At 36.6% G+C, this 22,814-nt stretch overlaps 1 protein-coding gene across 11 annotated transcripts in view; it reads right to left on the bottom strand.

The window, feature by feature from the left end:
* The window catches only part of CEP152 (centrosomal protein 152), an 88,414-nt gene that overhangs the window by 10,148 nt on the left and 55,452 nt on the right, over positions 1-22,814 (bottom strand). For 8 of the 11 annotated variants that reach the window (XR_004625654.1, XR_004625653.1, XM_034661007.1 and 5 more), the window contains exons 18-24: positions 19,952-20,137; positions 18,057-18,335; positions 15,049-15,180; positions 11,303-11,953; positions 7,937-8,078; positions 3,737-3,904; positions 414-510 (exon numbers count right to left, since the gene is read on the bottom strand). Coding sequence is in view for 9 of the 11 variants with exons in the window: in XM_034661007.1 (XP_034516898.1) it covers positions 414-510; positions 3,737-3,904; positions 7,937-8,078; positions 11,303-11,953; positions 15,049-15,180; positions 18,057-18,335; positions 19,952-20,137 (1,655 nt within the window). In the remaining 2 variants the exon portion in view is untranslated. The remainder of the gene's footprint in view (positions 1-413; positions 511-3,736; positions 3,905-7,936; positions 8,079-11,302; positions 11,954-15,048; positions 15,181-18,056; positions 18,336-19,951; positions 20,138-22,814) is intronic. The other 3 variants (XM_034661008.1, XM_019797867.2, XM_034661009.1) reach the window with 3 other exon arrangements.

The raw sequence follows: 22,814 nt of genomic DNA, 5'->3' as shown, positions 1-22,814 counted from the left end.
AGAGGGTATCTACTAGGAATACGGTTTTGGAAGATTTTCTTTTTTATACTTCTTGCTATATAACAAGTTTTATACTCTTAGTATGAATCTTATTGATATAATTGATATGAAAAAATTAAAAATACTTAGAAATAAATAATTTCTTTAAAATAGTAAAAGGTGGGGCACCTGGGTGGCTCAGTTGGTTAAGCAACCAAACTCTTGATTTCAGCTCAGGTCATAATCTTGGGGTTGTGACATCAAGCCCCGAGTCGGTCTCTGTGCTAGGTGTGGAGCCTGCTTAAGATTCTCTGTCTTCCCTTCCCTCTGCCCCTCCCTCCCCCCACACCCCCATCCCCCACTCACAAAAAAATAAACAAAAATAAATTTAAAAATAAAAAAAATAAATAAAAATAAAAATATTAAAAGTCTACCTTGGTGGTGTTTTACAAAGTGTTCTCAGTTCTTCTAATTTACTCTTCATGTCATTGTTTTCTTCTATTAATTCTTCAACAACTTTACTGTTCTCTTCTAAAAAAGAAAAGTAATGGTATATTGGTCAATTAATTTTTTATTCCCTCAGTTTTCCTCTCCCTGAAATTCCCAGTGCAAATGTTTATAGCGGAGATTGTGGAAATGGCAGTTGCTCCCTATCATTCATTTCCTGATGAGTCCTAATCTGACCACTCCCTGTTCCGGTTTCTCCCCACTTAAAATCTGTATTACATCCACATGTTGCTTTGGGTTACACACTGCCCTGGAATAGGTTTCCAACTGTTTCATATGCATCTATTTTGTTTCCCAGCTAGACTGAAGCTCTGTTGAAACATACTGGGTCTTCTATTTTCACATTCCTCTTGGATCCTGGTATACAGTCTATGCTCATATATATATATGATCATTGAACAAGCACTGCCATACAAAATAAAAAGAAAATTAATATTAAGTAGGTACCACTTTCACAGTTAATGTAAGATTTTCAATTCTCTGAACTTCTAAAAAGAGGGTGAGGAGACTGATGGGAGTCCCTATGAAACGGAGGACAAAGCATGAATTTCAGAGTGAGAGAGACATAGGTTTAAATCCTAGCTCTGCTTCTTTACAAGTTAAATGAGCTTAAGCAAATTACTTACACTTTCTGAACCTGAGTTTTTTCATATGTAAAATGGAGGTAGTATTACTTACCTTTAATAGAAATAAAACAACAGGTGCACAGCACCTTATACAAAGTCTAGCAATACCAGTGTTTAATAAATATGAACAGGACACACCATGTTTCCTACCATGCCACCCTCTCAACACACCCTGTAAGTTGGGTAATGAACTGTTCTATTCCTCCTAGTGATTGATATAACTTTTATATTTTTAAATCACTCACTCTTACTCCACCACTTTTCAATAAATGCTATCAGCACAGTAGGAAAGGGAATTTAAGAAACAAAAAAGCAACCATAATAGCAAAAACATTATGAACTAAGAGATGTACATTAAGACAAACACTGAAATCAAACTACCAAATGACTTAATTCTGACCCCAAACCCTTTTATCAGCCCATTGTTCTGAGCTCAGTACCAACTTCTTGGATTATTTCTAAGTCTATGAATTATGGAAGATAGCCTCAAAAGGCACTACGCAGAATAACTATAATCACAACGTATGGTGCTAAATATTATTTGTAAATACTAATCTTATCCAGCAGCCTTTGTCATTTTATTACGTAAAACAAATATTTTTTATTTCCATCAAATTTTTCAAGAGCTACAATTAGCTCATTTACTCTTCTGGCCTCTACCAAAGAGCTAAGCCATCACCATGCGAATTACAGTTGTTAAAATTTTTATCTCAAAATTCTTAAAATCCTGTCTTGCCTTAAAATAATGATTATCTATCTCTAACAGACTTGGTAAGCAGTAGGTGGGAGTGAAGCAGGCTCCTCTTAGTAAACATTACCTACCGAGTGTGCTATGTTGCCAGGTACTGTGCACTAAGTGCTCGGTCAGGACTTGATCCTTGTCATCAAGGCTATACTCAAAGGCCAATACAGACAAAAATTAATTACAAGGACGATATGATAAATGTTAGAAAAGTCATTGGAGCTGCGGGTAATGTCTAACAGAAGAAGCCAACCAATCTGGGGTGGTCAGGAAAGCCTCCCTGATGAAGCAATGCACCAGGGGAGGGAGGAGTAGGAGTTAGCCAGGCAATGTGATCAGGATGGGAAGACAGATGTTTTGGTAAACGAGATGAAAACAGACAAGAGAAAAGAGACAATGAAATCCATGCTCTGGCCCTATGAGAGAATAAAAGGCTGGGGCAAGACAAGGCTAAGGGGCTGGCAGATGCTGAATCATGAAAGTCTTCTTACATGATGTTAAATAAAATGCATTGCCTACTGAAGGCTAGATAAGCCAAAGGACTTTAAACAAGAGAGTGCTGTGATCCGATTTACTTTTTTAAAAGGTCACTGGAGCTACATTATGGGCAATGGCTTAGAGGGGCAAGATTGGAAGCAGAAAGAGCCAGGAGGTGACTGCTGTCCAGGCAAGCAATCGAGTTGAAATGTAGAAAAAAAAATGAACGCATCTGTCTGTTTTTTTCTGGATCACACAATTATTTGGGACCCTTACATTCAATCCTTCATTCATTCAAACATTTGTTATCTTCTGGCACATAATGGGCATCATGACTACAATGATGAACAAGACAGGACATATTCCTTATTCTCAGGGAACTTATAGGTTAGAAAGGGCATCAGGCAAGTAACCAAAAAATTAAATATAGAATGGTAAGAGAGTAGGAGGAGCCAAGAGTGCTATGGGGCCACACAGAAGTAGCCCATTTAACCCAGACAGAATCAAGGAGGGCTCTGCAGATAGGCATCTTTCTCAGTTGAACCCTAAAGGATGAGGAAGAGTTAGGCCGAAGGAGAATGAAAGGATAAGGTGTAGGAGAGAGTGACAACACTGTATGCAAGGTCCAGCAGTACAATTCCTATCTGAGTATTTCAAACGCACACAGTACAGAGCACAGGAGATAAGCAACCGTAAAAGATGAGAGGGAGCGGCCTCAGAGGCTCAGAAGCCTCCCTGGTGCAGAAGGGCAAGAAGAGACAGCAGAGCTATCCCTTCCAGATCATCTCCCTGACAGCACTGTGAAGAATGGACTGGAAGGATGCCAGACCAGGCCCGTATGTCTTTGTGCACAACTTTCCCTTTTTCTAGAATGCTGTCCTCTTTGACAAACACATTCATCTTTCAAGGCCAAGTCAAGCCCCCCCTTAACTCAAATAGAAGGAAGAAAGAGTTCACTCACATCCTCTCTGCCAAGTTTACACAAGCACACCGCCAGGAGCACTCGGTGCTGCAATTATTTATTAATCTGTTTTTAGGTCTCCTCACTTGATGATAAGCTTCTTGAAAGAAGGAAACAGTCTTGTACATTTATAGCAGAACTGGAATTCCGTCTGATGTATTCACTGCTGTGTCCCTAGTGCCTAGAATACTGCCTGACACATATCGGGCACTCAATATCTATTCAATCCAAAAAAGAAGAGATGAATGTGACCTTTTAATCAGAGCTTCAATTTTCCTCTTTGTAGTTCAGGAATAATAATTTGGTCAGTAAAAAAAAAGACCCAAATTAGTTTACATTAATCCTCAAAGAGAATCGGTGCCTACATTAACTAAAATGTCACATTTGAACATTTCAAGGATCAAAGAGATTTATACCGGTAGCAGTGCTACTTTAAATGCTAACCTCCAATTTTTTCCACTACAGCTTTGTGCTTTCTTTCTAAATGCTGAAGATGCCTACAGCATTTCTCCAGTTTTCTTTTCAGATCTTGACATTCCTGCTTTGCCTTTTCAAGTTCTTGGAAGCAGTGTCCACAGCATGAATCTTTAATTTCAAGGATCTTTTTCTTATCTGCAAAAATTAAATGATAGCAAACTTTTATATCAACTTAGACTACGAACTAAAAAAGAAAGGAAGGAATGCAGGAACAAAGGAAGGAAGGAAATCAGGTGACATGACTAAAGAAAGGCAACAGTACAACTGAAAAGAACATGATGCTTAAGTGAGAGACCCGGGTTTAAATATTCTTTATACTATTTATTGGCAGTATGGCTCAGAGTATATAACCTGAGACTTAGTTTTTTTAATATGTAAAATTAAATAATACCATCTATTTTAAAAATTGCTATGAAACATAATGTTCAGCTCATAGTATTGAATACCATTCCCCACTAAAAGGAACCAAGATCTTCAAGAAATGGCTAAATCCAGTACTGGGACAGGGTATATACAAGATGAATGCCAGAAAGAAATTCCTGAAAAATACAGGAAAGTCACAAGGACAAAGGAGCCAGTTTGAAAGGGCTCTAGTAGCTAAATATGGAGCAATTTGAACACTAAGCATACTAATGAACTATAAAATATTTAAAAAAGAGGAATCCACGAGCCATACTAATAATCCTACCCATAATGGGCTGGAAGGACAGACAGATGGATAAGTAGGTTAAGTTGATAGGTGAGTAGGTAGGTGGATTGATGGACAGACTGATAAACAAAAAGACAGACAAATAAGCACTCAAACTAACAGGAGGATTCACGATTATAACAACATGCCAAGTGCAAACTGGTGAAAGTGGAGGGACGTCTAGAGCTGAAAAAATTATAATGTTGCAACCACCACAGTAAAGACTGAATCAGACAAGCATCATCAATGATTGCCACATATAAGGGAAGTGTTCAATGAGAAGGACATTTTCATGGTCTTTGAAGTGTCTCCCCACAGACTGCTTATTAGTTGTAAGGTGGAAGGAGCCCACTGAAGAAAATGGACAACACCATGACCAGGTGCTCAAATGAACTTCGGTAAAAGACAAATGGACACTGTGCACCTCTACGAGTGATAAGACATCACCTATGCAGCATTCCAGCCAATGAAACGCAACCTGAATCTAATTATGAAGAACTATCAAACTCAAAGCAAGGAAAGTTCTACCAGAAGCGGGAGGTGGGGTGGAGTGGTGGGGAGAAGGGAGAGTAAGTCTTTCAAAAATGTCAATCTCATAAAAGTCAAAAAGAGGCTGTGGAAATATTCTAGACTAAAGGACACTAAAGAAACATGACATCTAAAGATAACACCTGACCCTGGACAGATTCCTGTACTGTAGGGAGAAAAAAATATGAAAGACATTATTGGGTCAGTTGAGAAAATTAGAATACAAACAGGTTGATACGATATTTTCATCAAATGTTTAATTTACTATACTAAGGTTATAAAAGAAAAAATTCCTATTTTTTGAAAATACACACTGAAGCATTTAGGGGTAAAACGGCACAATGTATATAACATCCTCAAATTGTTCAGGAAAGAAAATGAGATGCTCACATACACATATACACAGAAGAGCATAAAAGTGTATACAACTTTATCAACAAACATATCTAGGTAAAGGATATATGAGTGTTACTTGCAACTATTTTTACTTTTGTAACTTTTCTGTAAGTTTGAAATTGTCTCCAAATGAAAAAACTATTTAAAACTATCAGGAGGTACAAATGTATAAAAATTGTGGCACAGTACCTGGCAGAGAGCAGCATACAATAAATAACAGTTATTGCTATTAGTAATATGTGGAATTCATAAAATTTAAATAATACAAAAAAGATACAAAAAATAGATTCTTACTATTAATATAATTGACATAATAAAGTAGGAACACAAATTGGCACAGGCTCAAAAGTCGGTACCCAAAAATTTGATATAAAATCATTGGTTCAGCAAAATTATTCTTAGCTCTTTCCTGACTTTAGGCTCCTTTGAATGGTGCCATTTATGTCCATGAGCATCAAAGAATTAATGAAGCATCACACTGGTATCATACATGGCATTTATATTTTTCATTTAAGATAGTGTTGTAAAACTAGAAACCAGGCAAATGCCCATTGACAAGAGAATAAATTATAGTATACTCATAGAATGGAATACGACACAGCAACTAGAGCTACATGCACTAACATAGACAAATATCAGAAGCTTGCTATTAAGTGGAAAAAAGCAAGTTACAAAGACTACAATGAATATTAAACCATTTTTATAATGTTAGAAGACAAAACACAGCTTTTTCAGGATACCTGTATTTGGTCAAAACATAAAGAAAAGCAAGAGAATAATTTTTAAAAAATCAGAATATTTGTTACCTTGGACTGTAAGGAAGTTACATGGATGGGACTGTGGTCAAACACAGAGGGGTCTTCAACAGTACTGGTGACACTCTAGTTCTTAAGTCAAAGAGTGGGCTCCCGGTTGGTAGGCTTCATAACTTACATTTGCATCATATATTTTCTTTGATATTTAATATACTTTAAAAAAATGATAAGATATTTGGAGACTATAATCAAATGGTTAACAATGGTACTCTCTGGTGGTAATATTATAAAGGACTACAGCACTTAATATATATTTTGGATTATTTAGTCCTTTCTAATGAATTGGTTAATGTGTTTGGTTTTAGGAAAAAAAGACTGAAGAAAGAAAAATCCTTTTGTAGTCTGATTTGTCTTAAGTAAAAACAAATTTCTTTTGTATTGATAGGACTTCCCAAAGCTAAATAATATCTAAAATTTGTTGCTACCCATTTCATAAGTTTAAAAAAAAAGTTATCTGGTTATTCCAAATAAAAACAACAGATATACAATGACACTGAAAAGTAAGAAACAAAATACATATTAAGATAGTATTCTCGGGACGCCTGAGTGGCTCAGTTGTTAAGCGTCTGCCTTCAGCTCAGGGCATGATCCCAGAGTCATGGGATCGAGCCCCACATCAGGCTCCTCAGCTGGGAGCCTGCTTCTTCCTCTCCCACTCCCCCTGCTTGTGTTCCCTCTCTCGCTGGCTGTCTCTCTCTCTGTCAAATAAATAAACAAAATCTTAAAAAAAAAAAAAAGTATTCCCATACACCTAATGAATGATAAGATATTCTCAACCACCTAGAATCTAGAAGTGAGGAAAAAGGGCCTATGGACGATCAGGAAAATAACTGTCAACTGACTTTTTAGGAAAGGCAGAAGTTCTCTAAAATTCTGGTAATATTACTTACTAAATTAGATATTGTGGAACCTAAGGTTATTAACCTAGTACATATGAGTTGTTCCGGCAACTCGTAGTTCTCTTCCAGGTTGCAACAGAGACAGCAAAAAGAAACAGAAAGAGTGGGTATGTGTTTGTATGTGGAGGGAAGGAGCAGACTGTGAGAGATCAGTATCTTAAAAAGGATTGGAGCTAATAAAGGATATGTCAGTTCCTAGTTCAGAATTCCCAGTGATTAGGCAATATAAGCCCAATCAATATTCCTCACTGAGCTCTGAATACGTCAAGGGGCTTCAGTACAATACAGTAATTCTTTTTCACAATAACAACTGTAAGTCATTATGGAAACATTAAGCTATTAATTTACTAAATATCAAGGAACACAAACTATGTGCCATTCACTCTGCCATGTACTGGAGAGGAAGAGATAAAACACTGCTCCTGCCCTCAAGAAACAAATCAGGAAACACCTTGCCAGAAAGATTTCCATTAAAAAAATGGTTGAAATAAGCTCCAATAACATGAACAAAAAGGTCCCAGTTATTTGGCAATTCTTTTATGTGAAACCCATGATTTCTCAATAAAGACAGGGAATAAAAACATGATTGTTCTATTAAAATTCTCATTATTCTCCTTATAATAAGAACTACCCACAAAAGGATAGAATTAAGAGGGTCTAAAGCATCCCCATCTCCTAAATGCAAAATGAAATCTAGGGAGAAGACACAGGTTAGGTAGGAGTAATATTATCCACTTGCTCACTCATAAAAGCTGCACACATCTTTGACTTCATCCTCAAAGCAACCCTCTGCGACTGTGAGTAAGGATGTAACAAACCAGCAGGAATAAAATCCCATTACCAGCTTCTGCTTCCGTTTTTTGCAAAGCCAAGGTCTGAGCACAGAGTCCAAAATTAGGTGCAGGAAGGACTGCCAGGACTCCAGGGTCTCCTCTGCCAGTGACCTCTGTGGCAGGATCCTTAGAGATCTTGGCCATATTTCTCTGAAAGAGAGTATCTTCATAGTTAATGCCATGTAAAAATCCTTACACAATTTTCTATTTAAAATGCTTATATTAAAAACATAAAAAGAAAACACTGTCGGAAAAAAATCTTGCTTAAACCATCACCAGTATTTTTCTTAGGGTGTTACATTAATACTGTCATTACTATGAACTCGTCTACTATGACCATAATTTTCAAATTAGAACATTATCTGACAGAGGTCTGGTGGGCCAACTATGAGACAGACAGGAGATACAGTTTGCACACATATATATGAATTTAAGATATTTTAATAGTTTATGTGGTCAAATCACCGGACATATTATGTGAAATCACAACTGTTCTTTAAAATCCAGAACATTTTCACTGCAGCACGGGTCAAACTCAGAAACTATAACATCAAACTTTTGTCTTCACAAATCTAAAATTACATTTATACAGTATGTTACATTTCTAAATGCTTTAATATATACCATTATTTGATAAGGAAGTTCAGTTGAATTCCAAAGTTAGAGAAACTGAATCTAACCTAGACATCTTGCACAAGACTATTTCTTCACTAATATTTATTGAACACTTTCGGTGTTCTAGTCCCTGTTACAGCAATACAGCTACTAAATTCATTAATGGTGAGACATTCTTTTAAGGCAGTGTTTTCAGATTCTAGGCAACTATTAAATCCCAAAGGGACAAAACAGGTGATCTCAAGAAAGCTGCCTTGTTTACCTAAAAAATTCACATATCAGCTTGATTCTTGGAAGCCTTGATTTTGATTATAAGAAACTCATTTAGCTGCCTGTTGGAAAACCTACTTACAATGTGCATCAGAAGCAGAGGTCAGCAGTTACAGAGAAAATGCAAACTCCAGGCAATCAAGGGGATATGAGGCTGAGGCCAAATGGAGTAATAAAAGTTGAACTCTAAGGTAGCCAATGTTTCCTGATTCTACTCAAAACTGGAGAAAAGCCAAGATGACAAAATATAGTAGGAGCAGCAACCTTCTTGTCTTAGTTTTAACTTGACTTTGGTGGTAAGAAAAGACAGAACACGCATCCTTAAATCTGTTTGAAAATTCTGTTCCAATTGATATTTTTGTTTTCTTTTTTCCATCATGACCTGTTGTATTGATGTATTCCAATAAGGCATTCATTTTCTGGGAAACTACATTTTTAATTGATTGCATCCTGTCCATTTAAAAAAAAATTTTATCATCTAATTTATTTTAACAAGGACTTCGTTTATATATACTGATCATTTTTTCCTGTTTTAATTTTCATAAACAGTTCTAAAAATGATGAATTTAATCAACTGTAATTCCTAGCTCTTCATATTTATGGCACCTATATTGCAAACTTATAATCACTGGTTACAATCATTGCTTTCCCTCAAGGTCCTGAGCTGGGATAGCTCTCAAACAGAAGATCAAGTATTCTTCTATGACAAATGCCAGAGTAGGCATTTCAAAACCATCCTTTTCTCACGAATAGAATCTGATCCCACCCAACAAAAGCTACAAAAGTCTAAGTTCTTAGCCAAATTATGTGATTCTGTCTCCACAGACAGGTAAACTACATTAAGTCATACAGATGATCTTAACACTGCTAGCACAATCAGAAAACCTATACAGAGACCCCAGGATTGAGTATATATTAATAGAAGAAAGGTGTTATATTTCCCTGATTTTTGTAGCAGAGATTACCTTTTCAGTAAGGTAAACATGAAAGCATATAACATGATTTTCCCATCACTGTTTACGCTTAGAACTCTCTATAAATAATTCGTATTTTTTCCAAAAATTTTCAGTTAAGTAATACAAGCATTATTCATGGGAAATGATCTTGCCCAGTTATTTATTTTTTTTTAGAGATTTTATTTATTTATTCGACAGAGATAGAGACAGCCAGCGAGAGAGGGAACACAAGCAGGGGGAGTGGGAGAGGAAGAAGCAGGCTCATAGCGGAGGAGCCTGATGTGGGGCTCGATCCCATAACGCCGGGATCACGCCCTGAGCCGAAGGCAGACGCTTAACCGCTGTGCCACCCAGGCGCCCCTTGCCCAGTTATTTTTACATTGAAAACAACTCTTAACTAGATGCTTTCACATCTCTGTGAAATCAATAGTAGTAGTATCAACTGGGGTGAACTGGGATGGGGTAGACTAATCTTTCAGGTAAACTTTGAGCCTAAAATTCTGTACTATCTCAAATGCAGGAGGCAGAAAGGCCAAGCTGCGTCATTCATATCCTACAAAACCCAAGAAATTAGACAGGCCAGAGATTTGTACTTTCTTTTTCAGATAAGCAATTATAATATATGACCACACAGGTAACAGACCAGTTATCCTCAAGTGTGGGACTGGAACTCGGATTTTTTTCCCAACTTATAACTCTTTCCAGTAAGTATTAATACCAATGTTCAATCCTGGCCTTCAAAATTGTTAATCATGTTATCGTAATGAAACTTACGTCTCTTCTCAGACAGACCTTATAACATTGGCTATTTTCTTCCTCTAATTCTTTCTACCTCTAATGCCAAATGTTGAAATTGGCTGATCACAACGCCTACATATCATTCTGGATTTTTCACGCATATCTCATTTCTTTAATCATCAGATCTTCCACCGAAACTAAAAGCTGGTGTCCGAGACTAGACAACTAAAAGAATACCACTAACGCATTCTACATGCACAGATATAGATCAACAAAACTGGGCTTCAGAGTTTTGTGTGAGTGAGCCATACTTCTAATTCCTTGTTCTACAACAATATTTTTTGTACTTGGTTGGCATTTTTTGCCTTTGTGACATAAATTCCTTGAGGGCAAGAAATAGGTTTCCAGACTCTTTAGAAGCTCTTAAGAAACCCTAGTTTAATACGATGCATATTTCTTGAAGTGGTCATGCCCAAAAAACAAAAATAGGAATGAGGGCTATTCAGTTTCTCAAAGCTTAGCCCCTTACAAAGAACAGCATATATTTTTTAGGAAAAAGAGGTTAGAGCCTAAAAGCTCTGCCTCATATTTGTGGCACCACGAAGAAGCAAAGTTTTTTTGGCAAAAAGAAATGAAATCCTCTGGATTCACTACAAAAAGTTGTTAAGCCACTGGTAAAAACTCAAGTTTTATGTCTATTAAACTGTAAAATGAAGAAAGGAAAAAAGACCACATGTGACTGCTACAATCATCTTTGATGTTTATTAATAGTGCTTTCACTTATCAGGAACATACCTTTTCCCACTCAGAGTTGGTATTTTCTATAGCTAGGGAGAGGATATCTTGAAATGCTTTCTGTATGCAGGCCTTTAGTTTTTCAAAATATTGGGCAGACACCCATTTTGAAGAACAAGTTGACACAAGTTCCAAGAGTTGCTTGTTCTCTGAACCACTGATATGTTCCTTTTGGGTGTCCTTCAAGAGAAATTCAAGTACAGTGAGGATGTCTTCCTCATACTGATAGATTTCCAGTTGGATCCGCCTGGCTTCCTGCGTAGCCCATTCTCTACGACTCTGGTCTAGACATGTTTGCAATTCTGTCTCCTTCTGAAGAAGTAGTTCAGTTTTTTGTTTCACAAAGTCTTCTTTAGCTGCCGCAAGCACCTCATTAATTTTATTTCGATGATCATCTAAAAATTGCCGGTAATCTTGTTCATTTTGTTCTTGAATTCTGTGGATTTCTTCTTGCTTTTCTTTGTTCCATTCACTCCGGGCCTTCGCCAGCTCAGCCCTGACAACCACAGGGACTTCCTCATTCTTTAACTCAAGCTCTCTCTGAAGAGAATGAATCTTCTCTTCCAATTCTTTTCCAGGTATTCCACTTTTCTTCATAGTTTCAAGCTCGCTTTTCCATTTCTCTTTAGCTTCAGAAATAGCAAATGATATCTAAAAGACATAACAATGTACATTTAAAATTCTTTATGATCTCATTAATTAAAAAATTAAACTAAAATAACTATGTATGTAGTTATTACTTTTGGCTGCATGGCCTTAGAAAAGCCACGTAATCTCTTTTATACCTAGTGCCTTCATCTCCATAAAGCGCAAATTAGATGACAACCTTGAGTCTCTTTTATAAATTCAAAAAAGTCACAAGGATGTAAGTGTTAAAACAAGCGGGCATCTCCAAAAGCTTGGCCTGGACAGTGGTGATTGCTAGTAATCAATACTATCTGTATTTATGCTCTGGATGTTGAAATAGGGTATCTGTTTTCTAAATTTTCAGGTATTATATAATCTTAGCAAACATCGTCAACTAAAAAATTCTTAAACATGTTATACACCTTTATTCAACAATGTATTCCTGAACAGTTGCACATAAATCAACATTTCTGAATTGTATTTTAAATTTACTAAGGGAACCCACCATCTAAGATGAGCTTTACAAAAGAATTCACAGCAAAATTCTTTTGCTACCAGCAAAATAATTCAGTAGTGACGTGAAACATGTTTAAAGGGTGCTATTAGGGAAAACAGTCTTGTCACAGTGGATGCCTGAAAATCATTACCAGGTGACTTGGTGGAGGTGGCAGATCCTAGGGAATTTGGATGACCTGCTGACCTCACCAAAAGTGTGCATCCTCTCACATGAAGTTGTGCAAAGCAAATCTGACAGCATTAATCAACTCAGGGGTTCCTGATAGTTGCTGCACTTTAGATCACCTGAGAAGCCTTTAAAAATCCTAATACCCAGGCCACACCCTGTACCATTAAAACCATAAAGCCTGGGGGATGGGAGCCAGGCAACAGTAGTTTTTAAAAGATCCTCAAGATTTTCTAATGTGCAGCTAAGTTTAGGAACCACTGAACCAACGTGACAACTTCTGGACTCTGGACAAACTGGCTTTAAATTTTTACAGATCTTGATGGATCACTCTAATCTTACAAGAACCCTCCAGCCAATGCCATGAAACTGGCCCTTATTCACCTTCTTTTGGAGGAAGGATCCACAAGAGGTTAACATTATGTTTTGCGGCTGAATAATTATTTAGAATAGTGCTACTCACACCCAAGTGAGCTCTAAAAACCAGCAGGGTCACATCACCAAGGAGCCTGTTAGAAATGCAGATTCTCAGGATTCACTGTAGGCCCACCAAATCACAATCTCTAGGGAAAAAGTCCAGGAATCTGCTTTAACAAACCCTCCAGGGGAATCTCATGCTTGCTGAAGTATGAGAAGCAACACACTGTCCTCTCCTTTCTGTATTTCTGCATTCACATACATTCGGGTCTTCTGTGTTCTTAAGGAAAGATCTCTGGGCTACTTTATTTTCTATATTCTACCCAACTTTATTATTCTTGACGTCTGAGCTCTGAAACACATGCACATCATCACATTATTTCCTTTCTCTTTCCCTCTTAAATGTCCTTTTCAAATATGTCAGCATACTACAAAGTATAGAGAATGCAATGAACACCAATCTACTATAACATAACTTAAGAAAAATGTTAAAATAGTTTATTCATGCTGAATTATTTCCCTAAGTAACTTACTTCCTGGAATAGGATTATGAATATGACATATGAATGATTTACAATGTCTGTTACATTATTTTCCAAAATGGTTGTAATATTGGGAGAACAGTATATACTTGGCACTGCAATCTATTTTACTTTTTGTGTTATAACTAAGAAGAGAGAATTTACACATATGGCATAAAATAGCACCTTAAGTTGGTTATTTGGACTTCTCGTGAAGACTATATGTCCATATTCCACAGATATGTGGAATCTGTCCTTCCACAGATTGTTTTTCTTATAAATTTGTACTGTTTTTATCATATATTAGTAACAATATTTCTCATGTTTAATTCACTTATTTTCCTTATTTTTATTATCCTGTCACTTTTTTTTTTACTACAAAAGCAAAAATGTTTTAAATGTTTGAACCTATTTTATCCTCTTACTGTATCTATCTTTGCTACTATGTCTGTTGTCCCAAAATTGAGTTATTATGGTACAGATCTGAAATATTCAATTTCTTTTTTCTATATGTTGATTTAAAAAATGTTTAGCTTCTTTTTCTTTTTTCCTTTTTTTTTTTCTTGGTGGGCAGCAAAGCAAAATTCATTGAGTGATAGTAAAGCAAAGTTTATTGAGCGATAGTACAAGGCTCCCAAAGAAAGAGGGACCCAAGAGGGTTGCCCTAAAAATGTTGACTTCTTAATCAACTTAGACTTTGTGATACATGCACAGGTAACCTTAATTTTTCCAAAGTGCTATCTGGCTATCATAAGACTATTGATTACAGAATAATTCTTTATTCTGTTGTTTTGAAACAATTAAGCTTCTATTCATAGTTGGTCCTATCTCTGAAATCTGTATAATACAGAGTAAAAAAGAACTTTCTTTTTGTGACTCAACACTGAGTTGTCGTTTTCCAACATATTCTATTATGTGTTAGGGCTGGACTACTATTTCTTTTCCAGAACATTTAAAAAATTTCTAGTCCTTTCCAAGTAAATTTTAGTATTATTGTGGCAAATTTCAAAACCATGTTCAGTTTATTGGCATTTTGATTAGAACTGGTTTACTTGAATAAATTGGGAGAATGCAAATGATTATGTTTCTGGTCAAATAACATGACATATCTGGAAAGGAGAGTTGGCTATATTCCAAAGAGATTATATGACTACTGACAGAGCACAGGAAACAAAGCATGTGAAAGGATACTGTACAGCTACTAAGAGATAAACACCTGTTCTGAATATCTCCTAAAGATAGGGCAAGATCAAATGGGATTTAGTTTCACAGTTACAGTTACCTTCCTGATTACGAGAGTTTCAAGACCTGAAAATATATTCTTTCTCCCTCATCTTGATGATGGGAACAGACATCATCAGCCAGGCTCTGAGCTAATGCTTAACATGCATGATTGTATTTAATCTCCATAACACTGTGAGTAGATACAAATTCCCAGGACGAAGATGAGAGGTCTGAAGAGAGGCCTTCCTGAAGCTTCTTTCCAGGACAGCACTTACCCGTCTGGCCACAGTGATGTCTTGTTGTTCTTCCCACTTCTTCTGTTCTGCTCTTACACGTGCTTTATACTCTGCAAGGTCAGGCATTTCTTCCAGCCATCGATGACGAGCATTTTGTACAGCTGTTTCTACCTGCAATTGTATATTGCAAGAGAAAGAGGTTAAAGTGGGGTATAAAATTTCAGAAAGATCCCATTTGTAAATAGCAACTACGATTTCATGTGTATTTTACATTGCACTGCACTACAGTAGTTACAATGACTTCAAGTACTCCACCTTGCCCCAAACAGTAGATTCTAATCCTTCTGTTTCAAACTTCCCATACTGTTCCGTGCAAAAGCCACCACAGGAAGCAGGAATCTAGAATTGTTCGATGGCCAATGCCATTATTGGAAAGCTTCATACAAAGTACCAATTGCCATTTCCAACAAACTCTTATTTCTCTTTAAGAAAAAGGAGAAGACATGCAGGAATGATGCTTGGGGTCAGCTGCTATCTAGTCAGTACACCCACCGTATCCACCGTCCTCATGCCTTACACATAAACAAATTAACACATGCCAGCATGCCCCAATATAGTTTATAGCCTTGTACCTAACAAGTTTTCCTGCTGTCTATCGTGAGTTCACAACTAAAGAATGAGGGTGATACCTTAATTCAGGCAAAAATGTAAGACTTGATGAATTATGAGAACTATCTGGTTATAAATCTGTCATGGATTACCACAAGATAATTTATTAAATAATCTTTCCTTATTTTGAAATACACACAGACACACATATACCTATATCCACACAAACACACAAAAACAAGGTTGACATAAGGGGCTGAAGTGTTTTGTAAAATGCTAAATATATTTACAGGCAAATTCCAGGGAGTTAAAAATATGGGGAAAAGATAAAGCTTCTACAGAAATTTATATTCCTTAAAAAGTTATTATATTTCCTTTCTACTACATCATGCTATTTCTTTTTCAAGATCTGTGATTGTATATACACCAGAGCAGCACCCCTAAACATGTCTCTTTGTCTGTAGAACATTTTCTTAACTCTTTTCAAACCTTAAACATTTCAGGAAATTATTTAACTGACCAAAGATGCCCTTGATACCATTACATATATTTGCCTATGTTTCCATTCTATAAGGATTCCCTGTAAAATCATGCAGAACAATGTAACAAATAGGCAGAATGCCAAGTTTTTATCAAAAGCTAAATATATTTTTTTAAAGACTTTCCCAACTCTAGAAGGAGCCAAGTTGCCCTTTAACAGATGAATGGATAAAGAAGATGTTGTCCATATATACAATGGAATATTACTCAGCCATCAGAAAGGATGAATACCCACCATTTGCATCGACAAGGATGTAACTGGAGGAGATTATGCTAAGTGAAATAAGCAGAGAAAGACAATTATCATATGGTTTCACTTATTCGTGGAACACAAGGAGTAGCAGGGAGATCATTAGGAGAAGGAAGGGAAAAATGAAGGGGGGCAAAACAGAGGGGGCAACGAACCATGAGAGACTATGGACTCCGGGAAACAAACTGAGGGTTTTAGAGGGGAAGGAGGTGGGGGGATTGGGATAAGCCGGTGATGGGTATTAAGGAGGACACATATTGCATGGAGCACTGGGTGTTATATGCAAGTAATGAATCATGGAACACTACATCAAAAACTAAGGATGTACTGTATGGTGACTAACATAACAAAATAATAAAAAATAAAAAAATAAAAAATATAAAACTTATCTTCAGGTATTATCTAAAGAGTTTATAAGAGTAATAGGTCTAAAATAGTAAATAAAATAAAGAATATTATACTAAGGTCCAGGGACCTCTAAAGGACTAAATACCCTGTCAGGTGCTCTGTGAGGTCAAGACTATTTTCAAAATAATATTCAGACCTTATCTTTTTTCAGTCCCACTCCACATGTGAATAATACAATGCTCCAGAGGCTACATGCTATGTGATATCTCACTGCTCGGACAGCCAATTCAACCGTGCTTCAGTATTCTTTTTTAAAAATTTCTCAGATTTGCCAATACAGTAAATAGATATCACACACACAGAGAAAAGCTCTTTAGATTCTTACGTTTTTAAAAGTGTAAAGGCATCCTGAAACCAAAAAATTCAAGAATCACTATAATAATACAGATAAAAAAAATATTAACTCTTTATTCCATTTATACAGAGCTATACTTTTCTCAGTATGACATTTCTTGGAAATCAAGTAACATGCCCCAGTGGAAAGCAAGCTAGCTTTCTGAGCGCTTCCAAGGGGAGGCAATGGCACCGCTTTCTGGCAGTATATGGGATTTACAGACAACGCCCCATTTAAGGGGCATGCCTGCAGATTCAGCTCTGCAAATCTCAATGTAAACACTGTTAAATATTTTGCTTGCTTTAAGTTTGCTTTTCTATAAATACTTCAGTGGAGTATTCTCTATAAAGTTAGATATGAAAGATTCATAGTGAAATTGCGCTTCATTCAGTTGTAAAACCACCACCTTTAACCTCAAGAATCCTAATGCTTAGACTGAAAAAGGAGCAAACAATCTGACAACTTCAAGAATACATAGAAAAACCAAGGGGGTAGCAGCTTTGCGACAGAAATATAATGAAGAAAATTTTAGTAACAAATAAGAGGTTCTCTACCCTAGAATGCACAAAACTTTGTTTTAAAATACAAAGTTATGGGGCGCCTGGGTGGCATGGCGGTTAAAGCGCCTGCCTTCGGCTCAGGGCGTGATCCCGGCGTTGCGGGATCGAGCCCCACATCGGGCTCCTCCACTGTGAGCCTGCTTCTTCCTCTCCCACTCCCCCTGCTTGTGTTCCTTCTCTCGCTGGCTGTCTCTATCTCTGTTGAATAAAGGAATAAAAAATCTTTAAAAAAAAAAAAAAAAAAAAAAAAAAATACAAAGTTATGAACAAGTTCAATGGTACCATTTTACAGGTTTTCATTAATAGAGAGTTCCAATAATTATACTATAACAAATCGCAATATTACCTGTTTGGCAATCTTTTCACAGTATTTGAGTTCTAATTCAGCCTCTAGTTTCTTCAAGCCCCCACTGATAGCTGTCTCCTTCTCTTGCTCTAAATCTTGCTGGATCTTCCGCTTCTGTTCTATCACGATTGCCATCTCTTTCTTGGAAATAACATCCATGGCGGTTACTTGGTCAGTTTGGCTGCAACAATCTGAAGTCTTCTTTTTCATGGTCTTTATGGTTTGATCCAGCTTAGACTGCCACTCCTTTTCAAGCTGTTGAATAAGTTCTTGTTTGATCTGTTTTCAGAAGAAAAATCGCATGAAAAAATATTCAAATAAGCAAAAACTAGAATTAGTAGCTAGCCAAAAGAGCAACCACAGCTCTGTTTGAAAACCATCTAGACATTATTGTAGTAATTACATGAGATTTAGAAACTCAATGAAAATATATTCTCAAGTAAATCTGAAAGTTACCGTTGGACCCTATATACGTGACATAAATCACACGGAGGAATTCAAGTATACTGCATAAGGTCAGGCTATCTTGCTCTCAAGATGTAACCTTCTAGGAGATTTCACATTGCCACTACAAAGATGGCATGATTCTTTTTTTTTTTTTTTAAGAAGAAAAGTTCTATAAATATGTGTTTTTTCCATCAACACCAGGCTTTCCACAAAGCAGGCACTGGATTAAGTCTAATTAATGAACCTAAAATTGAACAATCTAAAAAATACTTTTACTTACTTGAACATATTAGAATCTTGTTTCTTAGGATATTAAATTCTACTGAGTCAACTGTGTATTCAAGAAGGGGGGGCATTATTAAAAGAGTGTCTTAATGATGACTTTCTACTTTCAACAGTGTACTGCGATGGATCGAAACACAGTCAGTCTTAGGCAAAACTGTGAAACAGCAAAACTTGCTTTTTTCCTTTTCCTGTTTTCCACCTTCTGAGTAGCGAGAGTTTTCAAACTGCTTCCCTGGCTACCACAGTCCCAGGTTGTACTGCTGCATTTGAAATGGCAACCTTGTGTAACGGTTTATGCTTTCCAGACAGTCTCACAAAAACATTAGCTCTCTATCTCATCCTCCTGGCAAATAACTGGTTAGCAAATTCAACTAAAAAACAATTTGCAACAACATAAAAATAGAGAATTTGTTTTGTGCCATCCAGATTTTATATATGAAAATACATAAAACATATATATTCCAGAATATATACTTTTATATTAAAACATGACAAATAAAGGAATTTCAGGTGCCAACACTAGACTAATGAATTGCTATCGGGGGTAGGGGGTGGGGGATGGAAGGCAGGGAAGGCCGAAAGACAGGACAGTGGTCTACTAGTCCACCTTTATGTGGTCCCACCTCCAGTTAATAGCAATCTTGTGGATAAAAGAATCTAGTTTCAATAAGCATGAAAATTTATTTCACTTCCAATTAAGTTTTCAAGAAATTTGGTTCTAAATTTACTAGAAAACTACTAGCAATCGCATTTGCTACTTAGGTAACAGAGGTAATGTTTTGTGCTTCTGAGCTTGCCCAGTCATTACTTCTTTCTTTAAGTAACAATTCAGGTTATTTATTTCTTATTATAGATTGGTCTAGAGTTATCCGAATCATTCCACAATATGAAATTAGATGTGGGTTTCATTTTGAGGAATCAAAAAAGTGCCCCTCCAAAAACCATTATATCCTGAATTGGGCTGAAGAGTCAAGGGGGGTGGGGAGAGTTTTAAAAAATAAAAAACTAATGTAAGCTGCCTATAGCCCAATTCTGAAATGTGAAATGAATGATTATGTATGTACTTGGCAATTAAAAATTATGTCTGTTTGGAGGAACTGTCTCTCAACAGTTAATAATACATTTTTAAAACATGTTCACTAGAAAGAAATTTTAACCCACACCTCTTTCTGTTCCTCATCCCAATGTGATTTGGCTAACATCACTTCATTTTCAACCTGCTGCTTAATATCAGTTTCTTGTTCTTTCAGCCACTTGTTCTTTTCCATCATAAGGGTATCTTGGTACTTTTCTTCAAGTTCCACCTGCAGTTTGCTTACATATTCTTCTCTTTCCTCCAATAGCTGTCTCTAAACAAAATTCGAGTAAATATCTCTGTATAACACTAATATTCTCCAAGTCAAATATATAAAATAATGGTTATATGCATGTAAGAGCAGCAACAGAGACAAATGATCTTCCTACATGCCAACTCAATCAGCTTAATAAAATGTCTTGTAAAGACCTTAGATCTCAAATATTGGATAAAAAATTTATAGATGGCTATATTAAAAGAAAAAGCATCTAACTATTCAATAAATATATTCCCAGAAGACCAACTTTTTTAAAAATTGAAACTGACTTTTATGTTTACACCCCACCCATCACAGGACCCATTAGATATCACAGCCCAGAAAAAAATGTATACTTCTGAAAGACTTGTATTTCAATGCAAGCCAAAAATTATTACTCTATCTTAAAAGTTATGCATCCTGTAATAAATTTGGATTGGTATATTTTTTTCATTACTAAAGACTAAATTTCTTATCAAAACTAGCTGAAGCATTATCAAATAGTAACTGTCAAGTGTCAGATAAAATTTAATAATTTGAAGTATTAATATAACATTCTCTATTTACTCTAGGAATCCAATTGATCAAAAAACTCTAATAAAGCTCTACTCAGGGATCAAAATGACCTATAACAGTTTCCATTTGAAATTTTTTAAAACAGTTCTCTGGATGTTCCACTGAGATGCCACTGAAGCCCACAAAATATCATGCCACAGAAGTATACACTTCACATACCTAAAGCCAGGCGGCAACAGAGTTTGTGCTCAGTGTCTCTTTACCATTAGTTTCGATTCATGACTACCTGGTTGTCTGGGTTTTTTCTGGTTCACACCTGACCTGGCTTATTTTGGTCCGAACTGCCATCTGATTCCTCTCCACCAATGGCATGGGCCAAAAAGATGCCACCAAGTTTTGTTCGGTGTTGTATGATTTCAGAAACTCTCTGGTGACTAAAGGACCCATTTCCTCACAATCAGGTCATGGAAACCATAGTTGTACTAACACTATAGGACAGTCTCAATCACATGGCTGAGAAAGTTGTCCAGGCTCACATCATATATCACTGTTATTTTTTGTTGAGTTTAGAAGGAATCCTCAAATTGTCTTACTTGTGTTTATCTCTCCTTCAGGAGTTGTTTCCATATGTATCTACATTTCTTTTTGACTCACAGCAGAAAACTACCAATTTTATGTGTATTTGTATGTTTGTGCAAAGATCAGCTTTGTTACATAATAAGCCAGCCAAAATTTAATGATAACAAAACTAAACTAAAACAGCAAACATCTATTATTTCTCATGATTCTCTGGGTCAGCTGGGTGGTGGTTCTGACCTAAGTTAACGCAGCTGATCTCTGCAGGCAGTTGAGGTTATATGGTCTAAGATGGCCTCACTCACATCTCTGGGAGTTAGCTTGATGTCTGCTAGAAAGGTGACTTGGTCACATGTATCACCAGCCAGCAGGTTATCCCGGATCACTCACATGGTGGTGGTCACAGCATTCCTCAGAGCCATAAGCCCCAATGCATAAACGCTTTTTAGGGGTTTCTGCATACTGTTTACTAACATCCCATTGGCCAAAGTAAGTCATGTGGCCAAGATCAGATTCAAGGGATGAGAAAAAGACCACCTTTTACTGAGAATAGCAACAAAGTCACACTACGATACTACTGCATGCATTCACTGACAGGAGGAACCTGTGGCCGTTTTCGCAATCTACCACAGCGAGGAAAACCTTGCTTCCTTCTCTTTACAGAAGTCAAGTCACAGATTTATTGAGCACAGGGATCTGCCATTTGAACATACTACAGGAATATCTAATTTTTAAAGTTTTATCATTAAAGAGAAGTCAATTTTTGGATGGTTTTAAAACAGTTAAACTTGATTTGCATGTCCAGACAGCAAAAGAACTCTAACGTCTAAGGACTGACTTAGCATGGATTACAATTGTATAAATGAGCCTTAAGGTGTATAGAAATGACATTATGAATGGGAATACTGCCCACCTTTGCCTTGTCTGCAAATTCATGACCTCCAATGATTACTACACAGTCTGAAGCATTCTGTGTGTATGACTTTTTCCCCATTTTCTGAACAAGCCAAGCTAACATGTGAGGAAAGTTCTGTGTGTTAATAAAAGTTTTAAAACTTGGAATTGAGCTCCTACTTAACCCAGAGCCTGACTCAATAATAAGTGTTTCAGAAAAGAGTACATATGGAACAGGAAAATACACCCTCGGACTCTTGGAGTTACCTATCTTATAAATTCTGTATCCAGACTAAGTTACTGACCTAAAAGCCAACTGCAGGGAAAATGGCTTACATCCTGCAGAGAAGGACTACCCTAAAAGTTCCTTAGCTTCCTTGAGTTTAGTAAGATTCTTCCATGGTGTGCATGTGAAAACATTTCCTAGGAAAACAGATTGGTATATATTTGCCTGCCTCTGGAGGATATGAAAAGATTAATAAATTCTCTTAATTTTAAAGTTCTGTTCTGACCAGCTTATAAAGATTACAAAGTTTTATAATGGGTTTATGTAAGTCTAAATAAAAAACTAAAGTATTCCCAGAGAAGGAAGGAATTATACTTCTAGTGTGGTAAGTGATCTGGCCCTCTCGGTGGGGGTGGGTATAACGACAAACGGCTAGCACAAGGCAGTCTTGCAGGGCGATAAATCTTCTGTACCCTCATCACT

This window comes from Ailuropoda melanoleuca, chromosome 5 (genome assembly GCF_002007445.2).
Source record: "Ailuropoda melanoleuca isolate Jingjing chromosome 5, ASM200744v2, whole genome shotgun sequence".
In the NCBI taxonomy this organism is placed as follows: domain Eukaryota; kingdom Metazoa; phylum Chordata; class Mammalia; order Carnivora; family Ursidae; genus Ailuropoda; species Ailuropoda melanoleuca.
This window is presented reverse-complemented; position numbering and strand designations above follow the sequence as displayed.